General features: G+C 34.7%; 1 protein-coding gene across 2 annotated transcripts in view; it reads right to left on the bottom strand.

Moving 5' to 3' along the window:
- NCAM2 (neural cell adhesion molecule 2) overlaps positions 1-20,033 on the bottom strand; it is a 495,236-nt gene that overhangs the window by 54,641 nt on the left and 420,562 nt on the right. For both annotated transcript variants that reach the window (XM_067739241.1, XM_067739240.1), the window contains exon 13: positions 1,726-1,845. In XM_067739241.1, the coding sequence (XP_067595342.1) occupies positions 1,726-1,845 (120 nt within the window). The remainder of the gene's footprint in view (positions 1-1,725; positions 1,846-20,033) is intronic.

Below are 20,033 nucleotides of genomic sequence, written 5' to 3'. Positions count from 1 at the left end.
TTTCAAATCTGTCTTTTTTCTTTTTTTTTTAATTCTAGTTTCATGAAAATACTTCCTTTTAGTGTTATTATTCATATGGAGATGGTCTTATAATAAAGATATTTGTAATATTCTTAATATGAACAGGGATCTACTGAAGTGGAAGAATTTTCTATATGAAGGGTGTCATCACTGCTTGGCAACTTGGAATGGGAATTCTCTGTCCTGTGTCACGTATGTGATGTCCTTGGGCACGCACTGGCATCCTTTGCCTCTGTTTCCTCCAATTCCCTATGGATATGGATATGGATATGATAAGGTAACACTAAGAAACTTTTAGTGGACATGATCTAATTTGCAAGGTTCCAGAAAACTGTAGTACCTGGCCTACTCAGAGGAATGCCAAGACAGACAAACTAAACAGAATATAGTGAAGAGGACGGCATGCCTCCCAAACTAGAGAATCTGGGGTTTTTCTCAGCAGATTACCTTTATTTCCAATACAGTGTTGATAAACTTAAGCAAGTGAGTATTTTATTTGAGAAAAGGCAAATCATTAAAGAAATATGACAATTGAGAGTGCTGGCATGCAAGTAAATAGTAAAATAGCCTTGTATATATAGTACAACCATATAGAAGTAAGGTAAATGGAGAAATTATACAGTGATTGTTCATTAAAGTTAATTAAATTAGTGTGAAGGTATTATGACATGATTTACATGCAACATAATATATTTTCCATAAATGAATTAAAACTACTCCACAAAACAGTACAATAATGCCTTAAAATAATTCAATAAGAGAATATGAGAAAAACTATGAAGGGTGGTGCTGCTGAGGACTACAAGCAGAGAAGGGATAGGTCTCTATTTAAATAAGGCAAAGTTGTTCTAGAATCATTTTAGTCTGAAAGTAGGATTATAAGTCAAGATGTACTTGCAGTTGTCCTGGTGATAATAATAAAGAGGAACTGAAAAAGACACTGGCATCAGGAACGGAGACAAGAGAACACATCTGACATTTTACGATAACCAACAGAAAAGTACTGGTCACAAATTAGGATAAGATAATTATTGCTGTCAATTTGCCTGCCTTAATATAAGTATATGATAGACAGGGTTATGTATAGATTATATAATGGTGTTTGTTTAGTCACACTCAAGTTTTCTCACATTTTTAAACAATTTATTCAACATAAAGGAAATCTATACTGTTTTAAGTCTAACTTCATGTAAATGCAGTTGACTTCACTCCAAAAGAGGATAGTAACAAGGAGGCTGCAATAGTTATTCTTCTGCAGTCACCACTGCAATGGATTAATTTACTAGTACCTTTTTCTCACACTTAGGGTCTATGTAATTCATGAAATAAAGGCAATGGTCATGCTTCAGCAAAAGACTAGAACATTACACATGTTACATAGATACTTTTCTACTCTCTCACAGAATATAGTCTGAGCACTACAATTTAATTAATCAGACTGAATAAGTAGGACACCTTCCTGACTGGACAATTTCCTGAGAGCAATTTTACTGTATATATTGCAGTGCACTTTTCTTTTTCCTTTGCTCCAGCACAATGTTACTTTTTATAAATCTGAGATGCCACCATCTGCAGAAACCACTTCAACAAGGACATAATTCACTTCCTCAAAGTGTTGAAATGTCTCCCTGCATTTTAAAATTCCACTTAAATTTGCAAGTGAAGAGCATAGCAACAAAGAGCAAAACAGAGAAGATTACTTACGAACTGGTAATGTTTGGAAAATTTCTATTTTACTGTAGTCTCCTTGTCCTTTTCCATTTACAGCTGCAACTCTGATTTCGTAAGTTGTATTTGGTTCCAGGTTGCTCAAAACAACAATTGCTAAAAGAAAAAAAAATAGGCCTATGATTAATGCATTTTAATAAGTAAAACAAATCAAACTATTACAAAGCTGAGTGAACAATATCACTGTAAATCTTTCCATGAAATACCTGAAAAAAATAAGAAATACACAGAAGAAGAGAATGATTTGTGAACAATCCTCTTCTTCATCTCTATTTCAGCTTTCTACCCACATGCAGTAACTTTCAAAGATGAAAATTAGTAGCTCCTTTTGTGATACTTACAACTCACAAAGTAGAAAGTAAAATATTTTCTTTCATCTTTTTAATATTCAATTTTTGAAAAAGGATTTAAATAAAGCATCTTTACAGAATGCATTCTCAAATACTTTGCCTACTCAAAACAGATGATTTCTACAGAAGTTAATGGAGATATAGAATTCAATATCTAGAAGTCTGGCCTCCAGTATAAGGTGTTTGAGTCACATCAAAGATGTGTCACTAAGTTGACTACTATAATAGTGGATCATTTGTTCAATAATCTCAAATCAAATCAAATTATTTTTAACACTAGCTTGGAGCTTGTCATCTCTTGTATTTTCTTTCTGAATTTCTTCTCAATTATATACCATACCAAGCCTGGATTCAACATGACACAAAGGAGAAGAAAGAATCTGAAAAAGTACAGGGATATAAAAGTTTATTATAAACATCTCTTGGGAGTGTCAGCCCCTTTAATTTGCGAGAAAGTTTTAAATACAATTGCAGATTTCAAAATTTTGCATCTTTACAAATTCCTATGGTGGAGCTAAAAAAATTCCATAGTTGCTTCTATCCTTACTGTTTTTGCTAAAAAGGGCAAAAATTAACTAGTGGAAATGACAATGCCTTGATGAACAATCAAAAGGAAGTTATGTCTGGCTTACAAAATAACTTAAAGTCAGATGATCAATTCATAATAGAAGACATAATCAATCATAAAATAAAAGATTAAACCATAAGTAACCAGGATCACATTTGTAGGACTATTGATTAACATGAACAATGACTGAAGATGATACACAGTCAATAAAATTCCAATAGAATTTATTAACATGTTTCTGATAATTAATATATATTCACTAAATAACATTTTTCATTTTATGTTGAATGAATATACTTAATGAATTTGTTTTGATACTTCCTTGTGCTCCCTTCTTTTCCCTAATATTATCATGTATACCAGATAAATATTAATGGCCAAAATACGGTTCAGATATCAACCAGACCTTATTTAATCCAGTACAGATGTTTCAAAATCATTAGAAAGGATACATTTCCAATTAGTGAAATTTATGTTTGCATTTCTCAGTTTCTCTACCTTGTAAGAAAACTGAACTTGCTTTTGAGAGTGCATGGCCTTGTCAAGCCTCAGATGAAAACACATGGTGTCAAAGCTAAGGAGGCCAACTGGGGAAAACTGGATTGGCAGGGAAATACAACTGATTAGAAGCTGCAAGGTAAATCAGAAAATTAAGACTTGAATTCAATTAGTTCTGACAAGCTAACAACCTGGGAGCTTTTTCAGGAAATCCAAACCCAGTTGTCCTGGAGTCAGTGAAATACATAATATCAGCCCAAGAAAAAGAAGACGACTACAATGGAGAGACCGTTAGTGGACAGATGACACTGGTCATGAAGATTATGGAAAGGGAGAGGGAATCAAACTAAGAGTTAGGCAGCTAAAATGCTAAGAAGTTGGAATCCTATTGACCTTATGAGAGAAAGTTTCCACTCAAGGTCAGCATACAAAGGAATTCAAGAGTTAAAAATTCATCATATTTTATCATTTAATCAGTTAATAAATATAGCAAATTTAAAGCCAAAGTGAGCTAGAGCTGCAGAAATTAATGCCTTATAAAAGTGTGTTTATTCTTCAGGGCTTGTAACAAAAATGCTTGGACCATTGGACAATCAATACTGTCATGGAGTAGTTTGTATCTGATTATCCTCTTCTTTACCCTAATGAAGAATGACTTGATGTAGCATGGACATATGAGAGACTCCAGCAGGAAGTAACCAGACTGCAATAACCTTTGTAATAAGACATTTAGTGATGCAGACTTTAGACTCATGAAAGAAGTCGTGTGGCTCTGGGCCAGATTCCACCACTGACTGAGATTCAACCAGGTCTTAGGACTGAGGTGGTCTCTCAACTTCTAAAAAGACACTTTTATTAAATGTAATAGAAACAAAGTATAAAAATAAGTTTAAAGAAGGTATAGATAAAAAATTGTGATTCATGAAATAATCACCCCTGTATATCAATTATTTATGCAAGTGGGGATATTATCTACAGACTGTGAAATAATACAGAATAATGGATCATCTAAAATTTATTCATCTTTAACTTTCTGTTTAATGGAAAAATATTTTATGTTTACAGGCAAAATAGTCTTAGTGATATTTATAAATCTTAACATTTACACAGATAATCTATACAGAGAGTCTCTACAAGAATATATGAGAGTTTGCCATAGATGCTTTTACTGCTACAGATAACTTTGGTATGTGACATGCCTCTCCATATTCTATGATGTAAAGATGCAGCTGTTACCATCATTTTAATATTATGAGATAGACTGTAACTCAGCTGTGTGGAACTAGTAATGCTTAGATTCAATTGTTTGTCTTTATGTAATCAAACAAGAAAAGCAACAGAATTTAAAGCACACAATTTTAATTGTAAATAAAATTCTTCATTTCATCAGAAGTGTAGAGATCAGACTGTTCATTTTTTTAGGTTAAAATGCATAACAATAGAGCTATCAAAGTATCAGAGCAGATCAAATCAGGGAAAATTGAGGAAATTACTTGGATTAAACAATTAAAACAACACATACACACACAACACAAAGCAAAGCAACTCCATATTTTACTTGAATTATCTGAGTGATTCTAGACAAACCTCTTTCTGGCTTGGGTTGCCAGCATTCCTCTTTCTCTAACATTTCATAGGGATTGTGAGTTTTGGGTGTCCCTCTACCTCTGCCAAGGGGAAATCTATTTCTTTAATTGCGTTCTGATCAAGTCAGAGCTGATTTTCCCCATGTTTCCTCTTATTTTTCTGTTCTGTGTCAAGACTCTCCTCTTTACTGACTGAGTTTCACAGCAGGGCAGTTTGCCGAGGAGAGGAGAAAAGAGGGCAAAATGATGATGGAGCTGTTATTACAACATTGGGCTAAAACACTTAAGTGTAAAGTGGATGAGGGAGGCCTTATAGAGGACCTTCCAAATTATAGGGGAGAGGTTTGGAAATAAGCCTATTAATGCCAGTTTTACAAAATGATATACAAGAAATCAGTCTGTTTTTGAGTTCTGACTCTAAAGGTTTTGGTACAATAACCCTTGTTATGAGGCTTATTAACATTGTGTGAACATAAAGATTACTGTGTGAAATAGAAACAACTCCATAAATTGGGACTAATTTAAAGAGAGGGAAAAGAAAAGATTCAGGGGAGGCAAAGCCTACATCTGTAATTTGGCTTGTCTTTCTTTAATGAGAGGATGTATACTTGAAATCATCCATAATTTACTGGCATATTACCAAACATAGGGTTTCTGAATACACAAGGTAGGGCTTGAAAGCAAACCACCACTTGAAATTCAAATGCTGTGTACTCTATAATAGAGCACCTCAAATTATGAAGTTAGTTAATGAAAGATGTTCTTTCCCCAAGTGTGTCCATACAATAGAACAACAGAACCACAAACTAAGGTGTGGGAATGGGTTCTTTCTCTACAATTTATTAGAAATTCAAACTCAAAAATTAGGTGAAAGTAGTTCTAGATTACAAACCATTAAAAGTTCTTTAAGGACAAACGGCATACATTAAGGTCTTTCATAGTTATATTCAGTCAGCATGATTTGGAAACCATACTGCAATTCTGAAAATTATAAACAATCATGAATTTTTCTTTGACATGGCAACAGGGACAGGTTCTATAAAAAAGCTAATTTCCCTCACTAATATAATGTTTCTGCTTGACTTAAATATAATTGAGTTTCATAAATGGCCATTTTGTCACCTGGCTATAAATGTAAAAAGTACAGCAAAATACTGAAATGCATAAAAACAATGACATTTTAACTGGCAAATGAAAGGGAAATAGGAACTTTTTAAATATTATTTTTACAGGTATGGAAATGATATTACTAGAGAGAAAAATCTGAAGTTGTATTCTCTCTTTAAGAAGGGAATCAAACTTTATTAAAAGAAGTTGAACAAAATAAGTTTAGTTTGTTCAGATAATGAATTATAAATTCCTCCCTTTGGCTGTCAAGAGAAGCAGAGGCTACAGAATATTTACAACGCTTGGAGCAAAATAAATTACATATTTACAAACTAATTATGCTGAGCAAAGGTCTAAAGTGAGATTAAATTTAGCCATGTTTTCTTAACTCTCCTAAACCCCAGATGTCTCCATGCATTTTTCCTGTCAATCAATGTAGGGAGATAAGGACTCCCTTGATGTAGAACTGTTGTATCATCCACCCAAAATGGAACTGTTCAGGTTGTCAAGAACTGTGAAACATGTCAGATAGCTATGGGAAAACACAAAGCTTGGCTAGGATAGAACTGATCATTCGAAATTACACTTCTTGTTAATCTCCTTAGATAAATCTGAAAACATAATGAAATCCCTGAAGTTTCTCACCTGAGATTCAGCTTTTGTTCTCTAAACAATTAAAACAAGACAAAAAAAGCTTTCTTTTTGAGGGAGAGAATTCTGACTCCTTTCTGCAGAAGTTTGCAATAGGCTTGAAAAAAAATAAAAGTAATTTTTTACCTTTTTATCCCTAATGTAGAATTTTTTAGTACTTTGACTCCAGTTATTCTTTACATACATAAGAATGAATTCAGGGATAGTTTCATTATTAATGAAGTGTCTTTAAGTTTTCTTAAGCGGTTTATGTAAATAATCATCTCAGTTCAATTGTATTTTCATTTATTTTTGAAAATATAAATTTTTATTTTTGTACAAATTACACTATGTTTCAAGATTCCATTAGTTGCAAAAGAATATGATCTCACCTTTTTAAAAGTACCTTGGAGACTTTTATGGATCATAATATAGAACTTGTATAAATATATATTATAATATAAATAACATTTGTGGATATATTTTTATAATAAAAAATTCATATGAATATATACATTGATGAACAGGAGAAAGAAAAATTAACCACATGATTATGTGCTATTTGCGTGGGGCTTTTATTCAATGTATTGATGACACTATTTTAAAATCACAGCTCATCATTTCTGAATCTTCATAATTATTTCTTTACTATATTTCTCTTTATGTTCTTTTTCAACATGAGTATAAACTATGTATAAAAACAATATGGTCATTTAATAATTGAGTTTTAACTGATGCAAGATTTTACACAGAAGTACTTGTTGTTCCTTGAAATTAAATGGCTTCTTCTTGAAATATACTCTCTTTGTAAAAACCTTGATTTGAAAACAGAAAAGTTCCATCAAAATTATTTTCATAAACTAATCATACTTTTTAAATTTAAAATATAATATTTATTATCACATAGAAATTATTCATCTAAGGGGAGTTCAATTGATTTTTTTTAAGATCCACTTAGTATGGAAAATATGAGAGCTATATAATTACCAAAAATTTTCTTCTATAGTCTAAAACAATAGGTTTTTATAAAATACCCATGAAATCTCTTGATGATTAAAAGTAATCAGAATATTATTTTTCACTCACAAATATGCTAATTTCTCCAAATGTCTATACGAACAACATTCTTTTTTATGTTATAAGCTTTTTTGTTTTTTTTTGGCAGGGAGCATAAGTTAAGTTTTTGTGATTAAATACTCCTCTCTGTACCATGGCTATAAAAACTCTAAGCCTCATTTTAGTTATTTAACCTCTTAATAATATTTATAAATATTTTTTTCTGTTATTGATATGTCCCCTATTTTTGTATTTGAATGCTTCACTGTGAGAAGATTTTATTGTAAGAATCTTATGAGCAGAACATACATCATACATATCATACATATTATCTCCAATCCTCACAAAGCCTAGATATTTCAAATGCAGAATGAGAAGTCAATGAAGAGTTTTTGAATTGACATTTTTAAAAAATATGCTAAACAAAAGATCATTTAAAAAACTGATCGGGGGGGACCTTCAGTATGGCAGAGGAGTAAGACGTGGAGATCACCTTCCTCCCCAGAAATACATCTACATGTGGAACAACTCCTACAGAACACCTACTGAATGCTGGCAGAAGACCTGCAACTTCCCAAAAGGCAAGAAACTCCCCCAAGTACCTGGGTAGGGCAAAAGAAAAAAGAAAAAACAGAGACAAAAGAATAGGGACAGGACCTGCACCTCTGAGACGGAGCTGTGAAGGAGGAAACGTTTCCACACACTAGGAAGCCCCTTAACTGGTGGAGACGGGGGGTGGTGGTGGGGAAGCTTTGGAGCCACGGAGGAGAATGTAGCAACAGGGGTGCAGAGGGCAAAGCAGAGAGATTCCTAGACAGAGGATCAGAGCTGACCAGCACTCACCAGCCTGAGAGGCTTGTCAGCTCAGCCGCTGAGGTGGGTGGGTGCTGGGAGCTGAGGCTCAGGCTTCAGAGGTCAGATCCCAGGGAGAGGACAGGGGTTGCCTACGTGAAGACAGCCTGAGGGGGTGAGTGTGCCACATATAGCCTGCAGGCAGTCCAGGAAAAAGTCTGGACCTGCCTGAGAGTCAAGAGACCATGGTTTTGGGGTGCATGAGGAGAGGGAGTTCCTTCCCTGTCTGCCCACAGAAGGCAGAGCACCATCTGAAGGAGCTTCAGAGATGGACATAAGCTGCGGCTATCAGCCCAGACCACAGAGATGGGCATGTAACGCTAAGGCTGCTGCCACTGCCACCAAGAATCCTGTGTGCAAGCACTGGTCACTATCCATACACCCCCACCCCTGGGAGCCTGTGCAGCTCACCCCTGCCAGGGTCCTGTGATCCAGGGACAACTTCCCCAGGAGAACACACAGCATGCCTCAGGCTGTTGCAATGCCACACTGGCCTCTACCACATTGGCTCATGCCGCATTCAGTACCCCTCCCTACCCCTGGCCTGAGTGAGCCAGAGCCCCCTAATCAGCCACTGCTTTACGCCCTCCTGTCTGGGTGGACAACAGATGCATGAGGGCAGCCTACATGCAGAGGCAGGACCAAAGCCAAAGCTGAACACCAGTAGCTGTGCAAAGAAGAGAAATGGAAATTTCTCCTTGCAGCCTCAGGAGCAGTAGATTAAATCCCACAATCAACTTGCTGTACCCTGAATCTGTGGAATACCTGAATAGACAATGAATAGTCCCAAAATTGAGGCGGTGGACTTTGGGAGCAATGGTAGACTTGGAGTTTGCTGTCTGTGACTGATTTGTTTCTGATTTTTATGTATATCTTAGTTTAGTTTTTAGAGCTTGTTATTACTGGTGGATTTGTTTATTGGTTTGGTTGCTCTCTTCTTTTTTATTTTATTTTAATAGGAACATACATATTGATAATTACCTTAAATGTAAATGGATTAAACACTCCAACCAAAAGAAAGAGAGGGGCAGAATGGATACAAAAACAAGACCTGTACATATGCTGTCTACAAGAGACTCACTTCAGACCTAGGGACACATACAGACTGAAAATGAGAGGACGGAAAAAGATATTCCATGCAAATGGAAATCAAAAGAAAGCTGGAGTAGCAATTCTCATATCAGACAAAATAGACTTTAAAATAAAGACTGTTACAAGAGACAAAGAAGAACACTACATAATGATCAAGGGATCAATCCAAGAAGAAGATATAACAATTGTAAATATTTATGCACCCAACATAGGAGCACCTCAATACATAAGGCAAATGCTAACAGCCATAAAAGGGGAAATCAACAGTAACACAATCATACTAGGGGACTTTAACACCACACTTTCACCAATGGACAGATCATCCAAAATGAAAATAAACAAGAAAACACAAGCTTTAAATGACACATTAGACAAATGGACTTAATTGATATTTACAGAACATTCCATCCAAAAACAACAATACACTTTCTTCTCAAGTGCTCATGGAACATTCTCCAGGATAGATTATAGCTTGGGTGACAAATCAATCTGTGGTAAATTTAAGAAAATTGAAATCGTATCAAGTATCCTTTCCAACCACAATGCTGTAAGACTAGATATCAATTACAGGAAAAAAACTGTAAAAAATACAAACACATAGAGGCTAAACAATACAATACTGAAAAACCAAGAGCTCACTGATGAAATCAAAGAGGAAATCAAAAAATATTTAGAAACAAATGACAACAAAAACACGGCAACCCAAAACCTATGGGATGCAGCAAAAGCAGTTCTAAGAGGGAAGTTTAGAGCAATACAATCCTACCTCAAGAAACAGGAAACATCTGAAATAAACAATCTAATCTTACACCAAAAGCAATTAGAAAAAGAAGAACAAAAAAATCCCAAAGTTAGCAGAAGGAAAGAAAACATAAAGTTCACATCAGAAATAAATAAAAAAGAAATGAAGGAAACGATAGCAAAGATCAATAAAACTGAAAGTGGTTCTTGGAGAAGATAAACAAAATTGATAAACCATTAGCCAGACTCATCAAGAAAAAAAGGGAGAAGACTCAAATCAACAGAATTAGAAATGAAAAAGGAGAAGGAAAAACTGACACTGCAGAAATACAAAAGATCATGATAGATTACTACAAGCAACTATATGCCAATAAAATGGACAACCTAGAAAAAATGGACAAACTCTTAGAAAAGCACAACCTTCCGAAACTGGACCAGGAAGAAACAGAAAATATAAACAGACCAAACACAAGCACTGAAATTCAAACTGTGATGAAAAATCTTCCAACAACAAGAAGTCCAGGAACAGATGGCTTCAAAAGCGAATTCTATCAAACTTCTAGAGGAGAGCTAACACCTATACTTCTCAAACTCTTCCAAAATACAGAAGAGTTTTGAAGAGTTTGGTATCACCCTGATACCAAAACCATATAAAGATGTCACAAAAAAAGAAAACAATAGGCCAATATCACTGATGAACATAGATGTAAAAATCCTCAACAAAATACTAGCAGACAGAATCCAACAGCACATTAAAAGGATCATACACCATGATCAAGTGGGGTTTATCCTAGGAGCACAGGGATTCTTCAGTATATAAAAATCAATCAATGTGAAACACTATATTAAGAAAATGAAGGATAAAAAATAATATGATAATCTCAATAGATGCAGAAAAAGCTTTCAACAAAATTCAACACCCATTTATGATAAAATCTCTCCAGAAAGTAGGCATAGAGGGAACCTACCTCAACATAATTAAGGCCATGTATGACAAATCCACAGACAACATCATTCTCAGTGGGAAAAACTGAAACCATTTCCTCTAAGATCAGGAACAAGACAAGGTTGCCCACTCTCACCACTATTATTAAAATAGTTTTGGAAGTTTTAGCCACAGCAACCAGAGAAGAAAAAGAAATCAAAGGAATTCAAATTGGAAAAGAAGTATAACTGTCACTCTTTGCAGATAACATGGTACTATACACAGAGAATCCTAAGGATGCTACCAGAAAACCACTAGAGCTAATCAGTGAATTTGGTAAAGTAGCAAGATACAAAATTAATGCACAGAAATCTCTTGCATTCCTGTACATTAATGGCAAAAAATCTGAAAGAGAAATTAAGGAAACACTCCCATTTGCCATTGCAACAAAAACAATAAAATTCCTAGGAATAAACCTACCTAAGGAGACAAAAGACTTGTATGCAGAAAACTATATGACACTGATAAAAGAAATTAAAGACAATACAAACAGATGGAGAGATATACCATGTTCCTGGATTGGAAGAATCAACATTTTGAAAATGACTATACTACCCAAAGCAATCTATAGATTGAATGAAATCCCTATCAAACTACTAATGTCATTTTTCACAGAACTAAAACAAAGAATTTCACAATTTGTATGGAAACACAAAAGACCCCAAATAGCCAAAGCAATCTTGAGAAAGAAAAGTGGAGCTTGAGGAATCAGGCTCCCTGACTTCAGACTATACTACAAAGGTATAGTAATCAAGATTGTAGGCTACTGGCCAAAAAACAGAAATATAGATCAATGGAACAGGATAGAAAGCCCAGAGATAAACCCACACACATATGGTCACCTTATCTTTGATAAAGGAGGCAAGAATATACAGTGGAGAAAAGACAACCTCTTCAATAAATGGTGCTGGGAAAACTGGACAGGTACATGTAAAAAAATGAAATTAGAACACTTCCTAACACCATACAGAAAAAATAAACTCAAAATGGATTAAAGACCTAAATGTAAGGCCAGACACTATAAATCTCTTAGAGGAAAACATAGGCAGCACACTTTATGATGTAAATCACAGCAAGATCCTTTTTGACCCACCTCCTAGAGAAATGGAAATAAAAACAAAAATAAACAAATGGGACCTAATGACACTTAAAAGCCTTTGCATAGCAAAGGAAACCATAAATAAGACAAAAGACAACCCTCAGAGTGGGAGAAAATATTTGCAAATGAAGCAACTGACAAACGATTAATCTCCAAAAATATACAAGCAGCTCATGCAGCTAAATATCAAAAAAACAAACAACCCAATCCAAAAACGGGCAGAAGACCTAAATAGACATTTCTCCAAAGAAGATATACAGATTGCCAACAAACATGAAACGATGCTCAACATCACTAATCATTAGAGATATGCAAATCAATACTACAATGAGGTATCAACTCACACTGGTCAGAATGGCCATCATAAGAAAAATCTACCAATAATGAATGCTGAAGAGGGTGTGGAGAAAAAGGAACCCTCCTGCACTGTTGGTGGAAATGTAAATTGATACAGCCACTATGGAGAACAGTCTGGACGTTCCTTAAAAAATTAAAAATAGGACTACCCTATGACCCAGTAATACCAGTACTGGGCATATACCCTGAGAAAACCACAATTCAAAAAGTCATGTACCACATTGTTCATTGCAGCACTATTTACAATAGCCAGGACATGGAATCAACCTAAGTTTCCATCAACAGATGAATGGATAAAGAAGATGTGACACATATATACAGTGGAATATTACTCAGCCAAAAAATGAATGAAATTGGGTCATTTGTTGAGACGTGGATGGACCTAGAGTGTGTCATACAGAGTGAAGTAAGTCAGAAAGAGAAAAACAAATACCGTATGCTAACACATATATATGGAATCTAAAAAAATATATATGGTCCTGAAGAACCTAGTGGCAGGGCAGGAATAAAGATGCTGACGTAGAGTATGGACTTGAGGACACAGGGAGGGAAAGGGTAAGCTGGGACGAAGTAAGAGAGTAGCATTGACATTTATACACTACCAAATGTAAAATAGATAGCTAGTTGGACGCAGCTGCATAGCACAAGGAGATCAGCTCAGTTCTTTGTGCCCGCCTAGAGGGGTGGGATAGGGAGGGTGGGAGGGAGACACAAGAAGGAAGGGATATGGGGATATATGTATACACATAGCTGATTCACTTTGTTATACAGCAGAAACTAACTCAACATTGTAAAGCAATTATACTCCAATAAAAATGTTAAAAAGAAAGAAAAAAGTGATCCAATAAAGGACACTTGCTAAATCTACAGTTGTTATTCTTTATCATTAATTTATTGACTCTATTCTTGTGTTGCTGAATAATTAAAGCACATTTTACTTCTCCAAGTAAAACTTTTTGCCTGTGCAAAAAAATCCACCATTCAATTCCCATTTGATGGTGTGTCACTGAATACTTAGACTTGACCAGTTTGGGTGTACTCTACATATAGATAAATAAATGGAGGCTCAGAAGATCAACCAGCCAATAAATGCAAAGCTTGGATTCTATCTTAAAGTTAAAGCTTTGTATTGTCCCACATTTGTATCCCAGCCTGTAGAACCAGAGTACAGAAAATCACTTGTAAGCAAGCAATCTAAAAAGTCCTCATAAACCTGAACATGAGAAAAATGTATTCTCTCTTCTCAAAGACATTAATTACATATAAAAATAAAAACTATAATAAAAATGATAATTCTGTATATACTTTTCAAGATTTAACCTAAGCTTTTAGAGGGCACAACCTCTTTCTTAGAATATTTTACTTATTCCTGTATTCCTGGATTCTCATCAGAATGAACAATGTAAATCCATGTTGATGATCTTCATAAATTCTCGTCACTATAAGCTGGATACAACTCAGTGATTTTTTTCTTTATAATTCACAGGAGCACATTATATTTACAGCAAGATGCAATAATGAGAATTCAGAGCAAATCAGATTAAACAATCTGATTACTAAGAGTTCTGATTCTGGGCTTCCCTGGTGGCACAGTGGTTGAGAGTCCATCTGCCGATGTAGGGGACGCGGGTTCGTGCCCCGGTCCGGGAAGATCCCACATGCCGTGGAGCGGCTGGGCCCGTGAGCCATGGCTGCTGAGTCTGCATGTCCGGAGCCTGTGCTCCGCAACGGGAGAGGCCACAGCAGTGAGAGGCCCGCGTACTGCAAAAAAACCAAAACCAAAAACAAAAACAAAAAAACAACAACAAAAAAGAGTTCTGATTCTTAAGCCTTTCACTTTAGAAAAGAGACATTTACCAGTCACTTCTGCCTATTGTGCATTTTGGCCAATTTATGAAAAGACCTTAGGTTTACATCTTGGCACAGACCCAACCTACAACAATAATTTTTAAAAAATCAAAATAACCAATAACAATAAGAGTTAACCAGGGGGAAGAAGGAGGATCTGATTTCCAGAGTTACCACATTATTACATTCAAATGTCCGGTTTTCAACATAAAATCACAAGGCTTGCAAAGAAACAGGGAAACATGGTCCATTTAAAGGAAATCAGCAGAAATTGTCCCTGAAAAAGACCTCATGGCAGATATACTAGACAAAGACATTGAAACAACTGTGTTAGACATGCTTAAATAACTACAGGAAGATGTGGACAAAGTCAAGAAAACAATGTATGACCAAAGTGGAAATACCAATAAAGAGAGAAAACCTAAAAAGAAACCAAAACATAATTCTGAAGCTTAAAACTGCAGTAACTGAAATGAAAGATTCATCAGATGGATTCACACGCAGATATGAAAGAGCAGAAGAAAGAATCAATGAATTTAAAGATAAGACAATGGAAATCCTTGAATTAGAGGGAGAGAAATGAAAGATTGAAGACAAGTAAACAGAGCCCACTGTCCCAGGGACCAGTGGACATGGACACAACCAAGTGGACAAATAGCACACTGTAAGAGTTCCAGAAAGAAAATTGAGAGAAAGAGACAGAGAATACTGGAGAAATAACTCCTGAAAATTTCAGTCATGAATATTAACATTCAAGAAGCTCAATGAATTTCATGGCAGAGGAACTCAAAGAAGGCCACACCAAGACACATTATAATCAAATTTTCAAAACACAAAGAAAAAGAGAGAATCTTCAAAGCAGCAAAAAAGAAATGACTCATCACATATAGGGGATCCTCAATAACATCATCAGCATATTTCTCATCAGAAACTTTAGAGAACAAAAGGCAGTGGAATAAATTATTTAAAGCACTGAAAGGAAAAAAACTGTCCTGTATCTGGCAAACCTGTCTATCAAAAATGAGGGAGAAATTAAGACATTCCAGATAAACAAAAGTTGAGGAAGTTTGTTACCACTAGACTTGCCCTGAAAAAAATACTCAAGGGAGTCCTGCAAGATGAAATGAAAGGACACTAGACAGTAACTAAAGCCATATGAACAAATACAGTTCTCAATGAAGATAAATACATGGACAATTATAAAATAGTACTACTGTAGCAATAGTTTGTAACTGCACTGATTGTTTTTGACATTAAGAGACTATTACATTCAGAAATATTTTTCTAATAGCTAGTATTATTGTGACTTTTTTCTGTAACTCCAAATTTTGTTTTCTACACAATTTAACAGACTAATGTGTTTAAAATAATTATCCCAGTTCATGTTTGGGCACACAATGTATAAAGATGTAAAGTTGTGATATCAACAATCAAAAGAATGGGGATGGAGCTGTAAAGGAACTGTTTGTGCATTATTGAAGTTAAGCTGGTATGAATTCAAATTAGGCTGTTACAATTTTAGAATAAGTGAAATCCCATGGTAACCAAAAACTAAAATAGCTATAGGATAAACATAAAAGGAAATGCAAAAGGAATTTAAATATCTCGGTACAAAAAGAAATTGACTAAACACAAAAGAAGACAACAATGCAGAAAATGAGGACCAAAAAAAGCTATAAGGCATATAGAAAACAAATAGAAAAATGATAGAAGTAACTCCTTATTGGTAATTACTTTAAATGTAAATGGATCAAACTCTCCAATGAAATGACAGAGTAGGCAGAATGACTAAAATCATATTATCCAACTTTAAGCTGTCTCTAGGGAATCACTTTAGATTCAAAGACTAAACAGAGACTAGGATGACAGTGAGGGATGGAAAAAGATTATCAATGCAAATAATAACCAAAAGAGAGCAGGGATGGCTATATTAATATCAGACAAAATAGACTTTAAGTTCAAAAATGTTACAAGAGAAAAAGAATGACATTATGCACTAATAAAATTTACAATACAGCAAGAAGATGTAACTATTATAAACATTTACATACTACTGAAATATCATCATATGTGAAACAAAAACTGACAGAAATGAAGGGAAGAATAGTTTTAAAATAAGAGTTGGAGACTTCAATACACTACTCAATAATGGAATAATCAAACAGATGATAAGTAAGGAAATAGAGGACTTAAACAACAAAATAAACCAACTAGATCTAACAGACATATACAGAACACTACCTCAAAACAACAGCAAAACATTTTCAAGTGCAATGGGGCATGTTTCAAGATAGACCATATGTCAGGCCACAAATTAAGACTTAAGAAATTTAAAAAGACAAACAGCATGCAAAGTACCTTCTATGACCATAACAAGATGATGTTAGAAATTGGTAACAGAGAAAACCTCAAAAATTCACAAAATAGTGGAAATTAAACATCACATTCTGAAAACCAAGGAGTTAAAAAAGAAATCATAAGGGCAGCTAGAAAATACTTAGAGATGAATGTAAATGAAAACAACATATACCAAAAACATAGGGAAAGCAGAGCTAAGGGGGAAATTTATAGCTCTAAATGCTTACATTAAAAAAAAAAAAACAGGGAAGATGTCAAATCAACAACCTAGCTTTACAACAAAAGGAATAAGAAAAAGAACTGACTAAACTCAAAGCTAGCAGAATTAAGGAAATAAGATTAGAAGAGAGATAAATGAAACAGCGAATAGAAAAACAACAGAGAAAATTAATGATATCAAAATTGGTTCTTCAAAAAGATCAACAGGGCTTCCCTGGTGGTGCAGTGGTTGAGAGTCCGCCTGCCAATGCAGGGGACACGGGTTTGTGCCCCAGTCCAGGAGGGTCCCACATGCCGTGGAGCGGCTCGGCCCGTGGGCCATGGCCACTGAGCCTGCGCGTCCGGAGCCTGTGCTCCGCCATAGGAGGGGCCACAGCAGTGAGAGGCCCGCGTACCACAAAAAAAAAAAAAAGATCAACAAAGTTGAAAAACCTTTAGCTACATAGACTATGGCTAAAAATAGTTGAAAAATAAGATTAAAAATGAAAGTGGAGACATTACTACTGATTCTACAGAAATAAAACAGATTATAAGAGAGTACTATGAACAACTGTATGTCAACCAATTGGATAACCTAGATGAAATGGACAAATTCCTAGAAACACAAAATCTACCAAGGCTAAATCATGAAGTAATAGAATGAAAATACTTATAGCTAGTAAGAAAATTGAGTCCGAAATACAAAATATTTCATGGCAAAGGAAAAGCTGTGAACTCAATGGCTTCACTGATAAATTTATATTTAAAGAAGGGCTAATACCAATTTTTTGGTAAATTTTCTTTAAAAAGAGCAAGAAACACTTCATAACTAATTCTATGAGGCCAGCGTTAATCTAATATCAAAACCAGAGAGATATTGGGACTTCCCTGGTGGTCCAGTGGTTAAGACTCCATGTTTCCACTGCACGGGGCAAGGGTTCAATCCCTGGTTTGGGGAACAGATCCCACATGCAGCATGGCATGGCCAAAAAAAAAAAAAAAAACACCACAAACAGAAAATCAGACAGATACTATCAAAATAAAACTACAAATCACTATTCTTTATGAACATTGATGCAAAAATCCTCAACAAAATACTAACAAATCAAATTCAGCAGCATATTAAAAGGAATATATAAAATGACCCAGCAGAATTCATTCCTGGAATGCAAGCATGTTTCAACACACAAAAATTAATCAATGTAGTACACCATAATTATAGGATGAAGGAAAAGAAAACCCACCATGATCATCTCAATTGATGTAGAAAAATCATTTGACAAAATTCAACACTCTCTCATGATAAAAATACTCAAAAACTAGGAATGGAAAGAAACTACCTCAACATAATAAAAGCCATATGTTAAAAACCTACAGTGAATCATCCTCAATGATAAAAGATTGAAATATTTCCTCTAAGATCAGGAGGCATAAGGCAAGGATGCCTGCTTTCACCATGTCTGTTTAACACAGTTCTGGGAGTTCTATCTAGAGCAATTAGGCAAGAAAAGTTCTTTCTATGTGTTCCTGTGTCACAACAGGAACCAGCTGTGGAAATTAAGATCTCTGGCAAAATACTCCAGATTGAGGCAGCTTTATGGAATACATTCATTTTTCTGTCTTGTGAAAAATACGTTGTCCATTGACATGTCCAATTGCACAAGCATGATCTTTTACCTAAGGAGATCTCCTTTCTTCTTTAATGTTAGGTGAGCCAGTTGCAGCAGCACATGTCATAAGTGTTTGGATACTGCCTTTTGGTATGAAGAGTGGGCAGAAAATTAGGAATAATTATGACTGCTTTTTAGAGGAAGATAATTATCTCTATTTTCTCAATAGTCTACTTAAGTCTAAACTTAAAAATGCTACAATATGTATTTTAAAAATTTTAGTAGATGGTATGAAGGTTTATTAATATAAACAGAATTAGGTTTTATAAGACAGATAATTAGGTTATAATTACATAACATTAATTCCCAGAAAAGCTTGTGGAATCTCTGGAGACTCCAAAGAAAGAAGAAAACAACCAACTTGCTTAGGTGGTATTATTTAATTTAGCTTGGTTATGGTGATAATTCACAGATGTTTGGAAACAGTTAATAACATAATTTTATTTTAGTATAAGCAAAGTTCGTAATTAAGTGGTACATTAATTCATCTTAGATGATACAGAATATTCAAAGGTCTATACAATATGGTACACAGGTTCTCAGATGTGCAGTCAAGATGGAGAGATACGACTCATATCTTAATACTTATATTATGAGGTGATCACTGGAAAAGACTGATATAAGCAATATTTACTAAAGAGTTGCAAAATAATGTAAAATATTTCTACTAAAAGATAATCAAATAAATTGTTACAAAGAAGCTCAAATTTATATTGGGCCTTGAAGGATGGATAAAAAAGAGTAGAGGGAGTAACAGAAACTCAAGCATGGCCATAAGAAAGTAGAATGCACATTTGGCACAATGAGTGGACTGGTTTTGATGTGCCAAGTGTTTTTTTAAGGGAACATTTTGAGATAAAGAAGCAAAGACACATGAAGCACACACATACACACGAACACATAATACATATTTGCATATACATATATGTATACTTAGTATTGCCACTCATTTATTAAATGTGATTATTTGAATCATAATTTATACCATTCAATTGGAGAAAGAGAATTATTTTTCAGCTTACCTTTGTGCATATTAATGGCTGATCTTTTATATTTCTTGGAATATGAGAATCCTATTTTAAATATCACTGCTGTATACAATAGTGATTTTTAAAAAAGGACAGGAGCAAAAATCAAAGCACTACATTAGTAGTTTAAAATGTTTACCAGACCTTAATATGTAGAAAAAGGAGCACATGAGGTGGCAACAGTAGGAAAAAGTAAGAGCATTATCTCCATGGTACACACATGATAGTAAAGAGCTGAGAACCAGAGTGGTACCAGTCTCT

This window comes from Pseudorca crassidens, chromosome 5 (genome assembly GCF_039906515.1).
Source record: "Pseudorca crassidens isolate mPseCra1 chromosome 5, mPseCra1.hap1, whole genome shotgun sequence".
In the NCBI taxonomy this organism is placed as follows: Eukaryota; Metazoa; Chordata; class Mammalia; order Artiodactyla; family Delphinidae; genus Pseudorca; species Pseudorca crassidens.
The sequence above is the reverse complement of the archived record's forward strand: the minus strand, read 5'-3'. Positions and strand labels throughout refer to the sequence as shown.